General features: G+C 38.5%; 2 protein-coding genes across 2 annotated transcripts; one reads left to right on the top strand and one right to left on the bottom strand.

Moving 5' to 3' along the window:
- The first annotated feature begins 2,088 nt into the window (after nt 1–2,088).
- On the top strand, nt 2,089–10,273 carry smim14 (small integral membrane protein 14). The gene is made up of 5 exons (XM_083923722.1): nt 2,089–2,222; nt 5,379–5,475; nt 6,400–6,448; nt 6,564–6,718; nt 7,928–10,273. The coding sequence occupies exons 2-5, from the start codon at nt 5,401–5,403 to the stop codon at nt 7,964–7,966; spliced, it is 318 nt and encodes a 105-aa protein (XP_083779848.1). The 5' UTR covers nt 2,089–2,222; nt 5,379–5,400; the 3' UTR covers nt 7,967–10,273.
- A 605-nt stretch (nt 10,274–10,878) lies between these two features.
- Nucleotides 10,879–11,909, bottom strand: rnf4 (ring finger protein 4; the record flags this gene model as incomplete). Its single annotated transcript, XM_083932271.1, has 1 exon — nt 10,879–11,909. The coding sequence occupies one exon, from the start codon at nt 11,907–11,909 to the stop codon at nt 11,229–11,231; it is 681 nt and encodes a 226-aa protein (XP_083788397.1). The 3' UTR covers nt 10,879–11,228.
- Nucleotides 11,910–12,138: the final 229 nt, after the last annotated feature.

Genomic DNA, 12,138 nt, shown 5'->3' with positions numbered 1-12,138 from the left:
AGATAAAGTAAGAAATGTTTAACTGTGTAATAGGGAGAAAACCACAGCCAGCTGATGGGCAAACTGTGACGAGAGTTTAACATAATGAACCTTCCCTTAAATAATAAGTCAAAGGTCTGCATTCAAAATCTTTTTGATCTCAAAACCTTCTTAGTTTTATATTTTAATGTATTATATGATATTTATTATTATTCATGGATTATTGTCTAATCAGTTTTTTTTATGTAGGCAAGACTATTAATTACTTTATATACTGATAAGTGACGGGGCATAAACTGATCACAGGTTTTAAATGTTAATAATCAAGTAACTGCAGTTTTTAGATATTTTTAGTGGCGTAAAAGTAAAATATTTCCCTCTGATATTTTTGAGTAGAATTAGAAAGTAGAATACAATTTAAATACTCGAGAACAATGTTAAATGTTGAATATGGAGAATGAGCAGAACAAAGCGTACTATTGTCTGCGCCATGTCAAGTGATGAATCATACAGGGTAACGACTAATTACGACTAATCAATTAATTTTACAACAGTACTTAACGTTAATCTTCAACAGGAAGTCTTTCTTTGAGTGGTGTGTAATCGATTAGCTAGCCCTCAACTCAAATGAATCTGTGTTTCTGTAGCCTGGTAGGCGTGCACAGACCAGCAACTTCCACAGCAGTGACTGAAGGCAGACTGAGGGTTGCACAAATATAACAATCAGGCAGTGGTGTGGTGATATTAAAAACAGAGACGGGTAAACTGACAAATACAGAGTTGAACCACCTATCTGCGACCAACAACAGACAACCCTTGCAACCCGCAGTGCCGGCCGCTAATGGCTGGTACAATGTAAACAATTCACTTCAATTTTCAATGCATTTTTATTTGCAGTGCCAATTCATAACAAAAGTTATCTCAGGACACTTTACATAAGGAGTAGGTAAAGACCACACACTATGACTTATTTATGATTTACATAGACCCAACAAATCCCCCGCTTGAGTACACAGTGGCAACGAAAACCTTCCCTATAACAGGCAGGAACTTCGGACAGACGCAGCTCTATGGAGGACGGACATCTGTCTGCCCCGGTTTTGGAGGAAGAAAAGGAGAGAGAAAGAGAGAAAAGACGGACAGATAGACAGAGAGACACAAAGACAGTCCCAGAGATGCAAGCACAAAAAAAACAGTAATTATGATAATATCTATAGTAATGTGAATAGGACTTTTATGTTATGACAGTTAATATAGTAGAATAGTTGAAACAAGGACAGCTAAGGTGACAGAATAAGACAATGATAATAATTATGGTGGCAAACATGATCAATGATGAGTAGTGGCAATAACAGCTGTGATACAGTGAGACATACCACTGATGGTGTTTTATGGCTACAAATTGTATAATTTATAAAACTAATGATAGTATATATGAGTAATAGTGATAATAGAAGCAGGAAGCGTAATGCCGGACCATGGCAGCAGGCACCACCACGATCAGCAGAGACCACAAACAACTCCGGGGAAGAAGTTGAATTACTGCATTGATGAGACATGGAGGATACAGAGGAGAGAAGCCCAGAGTATCTGGAACAGTATTATCAGTATTATTATATTTAGGCAGACTAGGCCTATAGCAGCATCATTAAGTAAGCATAACAAAATCAGCTTAGGCCCCGTACATTCAGGCTCTAAGAGAAATTGAAAGCTAATAACAACAAAGCTTAGGGCTCGTAAGCAGAACGTGACAAAAAGTCATTTTCAAACTCGTCAAAAAAATTCAAAATATTAATTCAGACTAAATATATAAATACATATGTTATGGAAAAGCAATACTTTCATTTTTGACCCCATAAAACGCCCCGTGGGTGTATTGTTTATTTATTATTTACACATATATAGCTTTTAATAAAGATTAAAAGCTAAATATTCAACCTTTAAGATGTTGTTATTTTTAAGTAAACATTGCATCACTGTTATAATCCTTTCGTACTGTGATTGGCTCTAAGGCCCGCCCATCACATTTATCGACCAATGAGAGACGTACAAACCGCCCCGTGAGTGTCTATGTCCACTTCCGGGATGTGTGTCGTGAAGAATGCGTCACGTGCTCAAACACAACAGACGGTAGGTTGACACATGTCTGCTGTTTAATGGTTTCTGTGCACAAAAGCAGAGCTGCAGCACAGCAGCCCGGGCCTCTGTCAAACATCTGACCGGTTCACCTCCTCCAGGCTCAAGTAAGTCCTGTTTAGATGCATTATATTGTCACGCCTGCCTCTAATAATGAACACGTCATTGTTAAAAGTCAGACAAAAAGACGCCGCTCTTTGTTTTCTTTGGGTTATCTGTGAGCTGGCTGCGTTAGCTAGTCTAAGGTTAGCTGCATTAGTTCGAGAGCAACAATATATGAATGTAAAACTCAGGGGCCGGTTATTAAGAAGTTTTTTGTTTTTTACGGATCCCCATTAGTCATCAACGTAGTGAAGACTAATCTTCCTTTCTTTCAAGATTTAAGATTCAAGAAGCTTTATTTATCCCGAGGGAAAAAACTGTTTCGATACAAAGGTGGGAAAGGATCAGAGTAACAATAAGCTGACATAAATCAAATAAAAATAAAGCTAACATAAAATAAATCAAACAATTAACTAGATGTGGCAGAGTGCAAAAGACATTGTGGTTAAACGTAGGTTTATACAATATACAACAACACGCACCGTGCAGTTTAGCAGCATATTGAATAAAATAAGTACAAACTAAATAAGTGATAAGGAGCATTAAGTGATAAGTGTTAAAAGTGTAGCAGCATTTCTCAACACAAGACAAACATACAAACATTATAAAGCACCATACATATTGTTATTATATCAAAACAATGGGAACCTAGTAGCATTTTATAACACAAAGGCACAGTTGCACAGTTTCTCATGTAGTAAAACAATAACGGTGGCATAAAATGAATAGTAAAAAAAGAAGACGGCAACAAAAACGAATAACAGAATCAAACTGGTTTTAACCTAATCTGCTCAATTATAACATATTTTTTAATTTCCTTTTGAAGCTTGAACTATTTCCCATTAGGATTAAATGTGGGGGGAGTGTGTTCCCATAAGTAACAGCTCTATACCTTACCGTTTAGTGCATTGGTTTTGGTCAGAGGCAGGTTAAACCCCTAATCTAAGGCTGGTCTGGTACCAAAACCCTGTCTATCATTGGTGGGTAAGCGCTAATAGAAGTGATGGTACCGTTAGCTGCCCGTAGATTTCAGCAGGGCCGAGATAAACTGTCACTCCACAGATATATGTGCAAGACACTCATGGAAAATATGAAATTTGAATATTTTTCAAATTAAGATGAAACAATTCAATTAATATTTTTTATGAACATCTGTAAACATTTAGATCCTCAAAAAGACTATTTTATTACACTTAAACCAATCACTCTGTGAAAGAGGAACTACAGCCATTTTCTATATTCATGCATGGTATTCCTGTGGTCTAAGGCAGACCCAAAATATTAGTAGACATGAACAACTCTACCCCGAATCCAAAACTAGGAGACTAAAACTCAAATTTGTGATGCCATCAAGTGTGGAACGTTAGTATATCTTCTGTTTCAGAATTGACGACGGCATAAAGCTTAGTTGGAGGTAAAATAAACTAAAACTCAAAAATGAGTCTCCAATTTATTGTCTATGAAGCAGCTGCACACTTTATACTTGATGACATCACAACCGTGAGACTTTCTTCTGATATCGAATATCAGCTCCGATATTGACTAATTAGCTGAATGAGGCCGATCCAGTAATTTCTTTTTTATTAATATCATACACAGCAATACAGTTACAGTGATCAAGTCACTTTAATTCTGTTTCCACACCAGTTAGGGTTTTATATTACATTTTAAAATAACTGTTTGCAGTGCACTTTACACGGAAGTGTTCTTTATTTGTTTTTGCTGCTAATGTACACTTTGTTATTTGTTTATAAATAATATTAAGTACATTTATATCTATATTAATTTGTTACCTTTTATTTTAACAAGGCTAAATGTTTTATGTCAAGCCTGATGCCTTCACTCAAATGGCAAGGTATACAGTTCCTTCATTCAACAGTAGTATTGGATCAGTATCGGGTATCGGTTAATACACTCAGCCCAGGTATCAGATTGGATCGGAAAAACAGGATCGGTGCATCTCTAAATCAAATTATGAAACAAAAAGCAGAAAGTTTAGCGGACTGTCAAGTTTCAAATTCTGTTTGAATTCTGTTTCAAGTTCCCATCGTCGAGCCAAGTTCTCCAACTCGCTTGTTGTTTGAGCCTGTCAGGATTTTGGAAGTCTATCCAAATACTTCTTCTCTTATAAATTATGCTACAGGGGAAAAACAAAAACTATATCTATGCTGGTTTCTCTGTTTGTTTTGATAGCTGGGCGTGCAGAAAGTCTGTATTTCAGGTTTCGGAAAATGGTCTGTGACAGCTGTGTGGAAGCAGTCCCAGCCCTTAATTACCCTTAAGTTTTCATATAATTGTCTTTTCTTTGTTACTTTATGACGTTTTGCCTTTGTCCAGCTGTCACGTCCTATTGAGAGCCTAAAGAGTATGAGGCCTAAATGTTTTCTGTTTTTGTCTTAATGTCACATGTGCTGATTTCTTAAGAAAAATCATGGAAAATATAACCATCACAACTCTGTTATCAGCCCTTAAAAATGCCACGGTATAATCCCGGATAACTTTGATTAGGCACCTGTAGCAGACATCTGTCCATTTGACCATATATTTGTCCTACAACTACTGAAAGCTTCGTCTTTATGTTTTATCGTCAAGTTTTTGTTGCTAGTTTTCAGCAAAACTATCTTTATTCTTCTGAATATTCATTTCTTGCTTAGAAGCTTTCATTGGTCGGCTCTTGGCTTACCATGTGACTCCTGCTTATTATTATGTTAAAGACAAGTGTACCTTTTAAATTTAAACCAGTTCAATCTTCTCAGAAATAACATGGAACCAGAACCAACTCATATAAAATAACCAGTACATTGTTAATAAAGGTCTAACTGGACCTTTGGAGTCACACACATTTCTGAGTTCACTTTTATTTCTTCCCTAGCTTTACTTTTCACTTTTAAGGGTGAAGTTAAAATGAAAAATCTAATAACATAGTGTTCATAGGAGGCATTTCCTGCCAAACTCCAAACATAAATAAAAAGTAAATTTTGACAGTCCTAATGTTGTCAAAGACCTAGATTACCTGCAGCCACAGAGTCTGCTGACTGTCCTTAACGGAGCAGTCTCCTCCCTCTAATGTGTGTGTGCCTGTGAATAGAGCACAGCACTGACAAGAGGGAGCATTAGGTTTCTTTCACTTGTTCATGTACAGTACTTTCTTTTTGTTCCAGAGGCGACGCAATCTGGTGAGAAATGGCAGAGGGGGGCTTCGACCCGTGTGAGTGCATCTGCACACACGAGTATGCTATGAGGCGCCTCATCAACCTGGTAAGTCATGGATCTTCAGTAGCAGGCTTTTAACAGAGTTGAGGTGCAGGGACAGGTCAAAGTATTCGAAGTATGCAGTGTAAAGCAAAAATATCTCCTGCCGAAGTCGAGCGGAGGCAGCAAAGAGATTCTAGTTCAAAACAACTAGCGAGTAAATGAAAGTCTCCGCCAGAGAGAAGGAAATGAAATGCCACCAGCTGAAACTGAGTCAACACATCCTGGTTCCTGCTCAGTGTTTATCTTGAGAGCCTCTCAGTTCTGCCACAAATAGAAGTTTCACTCTGTCGCACTGTTTACTGTTACATTTGTTTTGTGCTTGTAAATAGTCTCCGGCTCACCTTAACGGAAAAGTCTGTTAGAAAAATGATGAGGTAAAATTATTGAGAAACTAAAAAAAACATAAACTACAGCTTGTATTATTATGTTGTATCAGTTTCCAGGTGACGTCATTGGCTCTTTGTGCACAGGTGTAGCTTGCATGGCGAGCTGCAGTTGGCTCAGAGCTTGAATCCACCCTGGGGCTTTCTGATTCGGTCACAGCAGGAAAGGGTGTTACCCAAATAACTAAAGAATCTACATGGCATTTGCATGTCAGAACTGTGCAGTATATTTCAGGAGAGACAAACAGAGCTCACAGGGTTGTTTTGCACCATCCACATGTGAATATGTGCGGCTGGTAACAGTAAGATGTGAGTGGGTCATTTGCTCGTATGCCTAATGCAGTAGTTCCCAGACTGCAGGGGCTGGAGTTATAGAAGGGGTGAATAAAGGTTTATTCAGACAGGCCGTATGACCACACAAAAATAATGTGTTTTTTGAACATTAAAGAATGTCAATATGTTCTAGTAGAAAAACAGGTATGAACCTGAAAATGAGCAAAATATGTGACTTTTGTTCAGCTTCATTCTGTAATTTCTCTTTCAGCTCAGGCAATCTCAGTCCTACTGCACAGACACAGGCTGCCCTCAGGAATGTAAATATGACCACGTTAGACCTTGTGTTTTTTCATAATGTGATCATATCATGTTTTCCACTCAAATGTTTGCGTAGAATACACATGGGAAGTGCCAAGTTGTGTTTGTTTGCAGTGCCCGGTCCCAGTGGTTCAGTCGGCGGAGGAGATGACCTGACCCTCCCGATGGTTCTGATGGGATGGGCGGTGGTGGCTCTGCTCCTGTTCCTTTTGCGTCCATCCGGTCTAAGGGGTTCCCGTCCCACAGGCAAACCTACTGGACCTCACAATGTCAGTAATTATCACACTCTACCTACAAAATGATATTTTAAATGGAGGTTCAGTATAGTTCTGCCTTTGTTTACTACGGCAATTCACGACAAAGCACCACATGGATATCGCACCATAGAAGTGAACTAGGGATTCTTGCGGACGGTTGTTGATATTCTCACACGCACGCACGCACGCACGCACGCACGCACGCCTCTATGTGGATTTACAGAGGCCCCATTTGATAAAAACTATAAGCCTGGATTAAGAAATATAAATGAGTGAACATGAGAAAGAAACAATGTTATTCGCTAAGCTGGTACTTAACTTGCTGCATGTCGGTTATTATGCCTATCTCTTCCAAGGTTTACTGCCTCGATTTCAAAGATGAAATACTGAAATAGTTAGAAAAAAAATCCTCTGCGCACAGCATGTACTTCACTTACTTTGTGACAGACAATAGTATATGATCAAGCGTGTTCTTATTGTAAATAAAACATCCCATGTCATATATTTTATAATTATATTATGTATTATATGAATCATGGTTTTTCATGGGCTGAATATGCCATTGGGCGACATGGTGTTGTGATGGTCAGTACTGTCGCCTCACAACAAGAGGGTTAATTGAGGACTCTGAATTGCCCGTAGGTGTGAATGGTTGGCTGTCTCTGTTCGTCTCTTTGTGCCCTGCGATAGACTGGCGTCCTGTCCAGGGTTTACCCTGCCTCACGCCCGATGTCAGCTCGGCTCCAGCCCCCCCGTGACCCCGACAGGGACAAGCGGTTGAGAATGAATGAATATGAAACATACATCAAAATGTCTTCCATAAAAAGGCCTATTGGTTCACGTTGAACATCAGAAAATCTCTTTGTGCAGTTTAAATGTCAGCTGTCCTGATCAGAGATAGGCGGCTACAATATTGTCATTATATTAATGTTTGCCTTATTGAGCTCTGGTTTTGTAGGATAGTGTACTTTTGAATTGGTTTTAGACAAATCTTTTCCAATATTTATTTTTTCTACCTTTAGTCAAGTTACAGCAAGCAACAATCTACCAAAGGAAGAAATGATTCATATCGTTGCTCATTCATCATCATCATCATATTATTATTATTACTATTGTCATCATGACAGTATTGGTTTCAGGAAGTGCTTCTTGATAGCATCATCGACACTGTCAACACTTTTTTATTGTAACGACTTCATATGTTCTTGTCTTGGTCTGCAGAGTGATAGAAGAGATCCTCCAGCACCACCTATTGATTAGCAGTGGAGAGCACCAGCACTCACACACCTGCTCTGGCTGGAGCTGCACAGTAAGCCATGGACTGTGACCAGGACAGCGCCATCTTCCCTTCATTCAAATATATTTTGCTTTTCTCTTGTTTTAATGACATTGTGTTTTGGGGTATATCTGACTTTAATTATTGTTACCAGAGCCCAGTTGATACTGGATTGATGAGGCCAATACAGATAAAATGGGATTTTTTTTTTTTTTTACATAAACATACAACTTAACATAATTGATCAGAAAATGTCATGGGAAATGTAATGCATAAAACACAATTTAAAACTTTACACTAAAAACACCACAAGATAAGAGGTTAATAAGAGAAATTGGTCTTTTTTTGTATATCTGCAGACATGCAAGACATTTTCAGCTGATCACATTGGCCGACATTATCAGCATGTTGCATCAGTTGGGCTCTTTTTGGTATTCACCAAGTCTTTAATCAGCAGGCGTCCCTGATCCCAGCTCTGGTGCTGTCTGTTCTGCAGTTACATGAACTCAAAATGAAGGAATGTGGCACATGTGTTGGTGGAGATGGGAGGGGTATTTAAAATGTTTCGGGTGCATGCTGAGTAATAAAAGCTGGCGGGTTCTTCAGACTCTCTGAAACATTCCTCTCTTTCCACTTTAAACTATAAACGCTGCCAGTAATGATGTCATATCATGTGAAGTGTGAATCACAAATATAAACCAGCAATATGATTAAAATGTTATGGTTTACATGGATGAATTGCATTCTGAATTAGGATTACAATAACATGGCACATTGAATTCCTCTTGTGTTTACATCCAGGCCTCAATTATATTACACATTCCTGCAAGTAGTGCGTTCTGCTATATAAACTATATTTCCAAGAACATGTCTGTCCCTTTAAGTAACTGTTGGTTACTTTAGTTTAAGTGATTAAGTCGGCAGTGATGGATCTGAAAGGTTTTACAGAACTGCAGGCACACAGATAGGGTGTATTAAGTGTGGTCGATGTAAAATAATATATTCAGCACATGCATTTTAATCATATTGAGATGATTCTGTGTACTGTAATTGTTTTGTGGTTAAATGATAAAAATCTGAAGTGTATACTCAGTTATTAGTAGCAGAGAATCATATTTTATTCGCATTTTTGTTGTGGTATGTCGTTTCCTTATGAAGGTGTGTTGTACTGATTCAGCTGTCTAGATGACGAGGGCCCCCTTCTTTTCTTACCAAGGGTCACAGCAGTGTGAAATTAACGGGAGCATCCAAAGTTTCCACTTCTGCAACTTCTTTATAATAATGTCAAACCAATTAAAAGGAAACTTCAAAGCTGTGCCAATGTCAATTTAAAGTTCATTGAATGCTAATGAAGTAAACAACTTCTTGTTAAAGAACAGCAATATTTGAGCACTTTTTTTAAGTTGAGATAAGAGGACAAGGGGGTGATCTGCAGTATATGTTTTCTGTTATGGTCTCATTACTGTGATTTACACTACAGGACTATTTTCTTACAGGATTTATCTTAGTCCAGAGCTTGCTAAAAAAAGTATGGTATAATATGAATGCTATAGAAGGTTTGTCAACTAGATTAAAAGTTGAAATATAATCGACCAGAAAAATGGAAACCTAATGCAGAACAATGTACTGGTGGATGTTGTGTTGTTCCTTAACCATGTATGTAAATGTGGGTGGATATTTACAACAGCACCACAAACTAAAGCCTCAATGTTATAGAAGAGAATAAACCCTCTTTGATACAATCTCAAGAAAGATTTATCATTATAATAGGTGTTTTAGTATAGTAAGTATATGTCTATTCTTGGCTATTGGATTACGGTACATGATCAGGGGTTTCCTGTTTATATTGTCACTGACTGTATCTTTGTTGTGCTCTTGTCATGGCTAAATTAAAGTCTATCGGGGCCTATGTTATGAGTACTAGTGATATCAGAAGTTACATGGATTAGTCTTAAAATTGAAGTGTCTTTCTCAAATACATTGTGTAAGAGTTCAGGACCTGGATATAATCTGTAACAACTTTAGGCCGAGTCCCTCCCAACAGTCTTAAGTGGTTAGCTACTCTTGATTTCCATATCCGCAAATAATGCCCTCTAAAATAATACTTTTTTTTTTGACTAAGCAGATGGCAGGGAGGAGATAAAGATGTCAAAGGTTAAGTAAACCAGAAGTTGTTGGGATGAACAAGTGGAATATCTGCTACCACAGGAGACCTTGATTCACACTGTTTCTGTCTAAGAAAAAGGGCTTCAACTATGCACTTTTCCTATAACAAAACAAATAAAGACTTATGTCTAACTGACTGCCTGTGTTTTGTTTCTACATTCCCACATTTACTAATGCAGATTTAAACTATCTGTTGTGTTGTCAATGAAAATATTATTTAAACACACGCAAAAATAGTGGTGACTAAAAAAATACAATTTGATGTACTGTTTGAGTTTTATGAACACCACATGCTTTAGGAAACTTACTTATTACTTTTTCCTCTACTACGTTTTCCAGATAGTTGTTACTTTGCTCATTTAGGTTTTAGAGGTGAAACCTGTGATGATCTTATTACATATTTTTATTATTTATATAAATATAAACACTTTTTAAATTAACCGCTTGAACTTCCATGTAACGTGTCCCAGAGACTCAAATGTAATACCAAGACATCACTACACTGAACCTGTACATAAAGGACATATAAATGCACTTATTACATATTTTTATCATTTATATAAATATATACACTTTTTAAATTAACTGATTAAACTTCAATTTAACGTGTCCCAGCAACTCAAATGTAATACCAATACATCACTACACTGAACCTGTGCATAAAGAATTTCAGTGCTGCTTCTGTTTCATTTATATTAATATATTGAAGCCAAAATCAGGATTTTGGTTGCAAAACTTCCATCTAATGTAATATCAAAATTTATAATAATATCTTTACACTGGACGCACCAGTTGATATATATATAAATCAATCATCTATTTTAAAAATCTTTTAAATAAACATCCATGTTATGTAACGTAGCGACTCAAATGTCAAACAAAATTTATTTCCACTTGACATCCCTCACAAAAGAAAAACAGCCCAAAGAAAAAATTAACCCGAAGAATAAAGTATCAATAATATAAAATCAAATATTTTCATTGTATCAACAATATAAATCAATCCCTCTTTAATTGAAACGCAACTCAAAGTACTTTGTTTCCGATCGAAAAGAAAAAGATATCAACGTCACAGTAAAGTCAGAAGTAGAGCGGGTGGTATTGGCGGCGCGTCAGCCTCTTCCTGCAGACGGGACAGGTGGGTGATACCGACAAAGCGGCTTTCAGACACTTGCTGCAGAAAACGTGACCACAGTTGGTGGAAACAATCAACCGGTTGGCCATGATCTCAGAGTACGAGTCGAGGCAAACGGGACAGCTGAACGTCCCCGAAATCGACCTGGCTGCGGCGCTCTCTTTAGAGCGCAGTATTGCGGGGTTGACAGGCAGCGTGGTGTCGTCTTCATCACTGCTGACGACATAACTCTCAGCTATGGCGACTCTGCGGTTTTGTGGACCTTCGTTCTCCAGCAGGACAGAGTCGTTGTTGGTCAGGTCGACCACGGCAGCGGCGGCCTCTGATCCCTCGCTGGTCAGATCCACGACCTCGCCCACGCTGTCATCTGTGGTGTCCATCACATCGATGGTCTCTGTCGGGGGGGCGGGGTCACCATCAGACGTCATGTTAGCCGTTCTGTTAGCGTTAGCCGCTCTGCTAGCATAAGCGGCTCTGCTAATCGCTCTGTTAGCGTTAGCTGCTCTGCTAGCCGCTCTGCTAGCGTAAGCGGCTCTGCTAGCCGCTCTGTTAGCGTAAGCGGCTCTCGTCCTGGGTCTGGACACCAGAGGACTTTCTGTTGTCTTCCTCTGGGCAGAGCTACTCATTTCACGCAGGTTTCAGGAGCTTCTGGAGCTTCTTATTCTTCTCACAGCGATTCAAATGTGATATACCAACCACGAGTACCGACCTGGATCTCCTGTCCAGTAACTTTGCGCGTTTTGAATAGGCCCTGGGCATGCGCAGTGGTGAAACGGAACTTACCACGTTTCCCAGGGTTACCATCAACAAGTCAGTTAGCCCACTGTAGCTAGCTAAACGTTATGTCAGGTTGCA

Source organism: Echiichthys vipera (genome assembly GCF_963691815.1).
Source record: "Echiichthys vipera genome assembly, chromosome: 2".
NCBI classification, from domain to species: domain Eukaryota; kingdom Metazoa; phylum Chordata; class Actinopteri; order Perciformes; family Trachinidae; genus Echiichthys; species Echiichthys vipera.
This window is presented reverse-complemented; position numbering and strand designations above follow the sequence as displayed.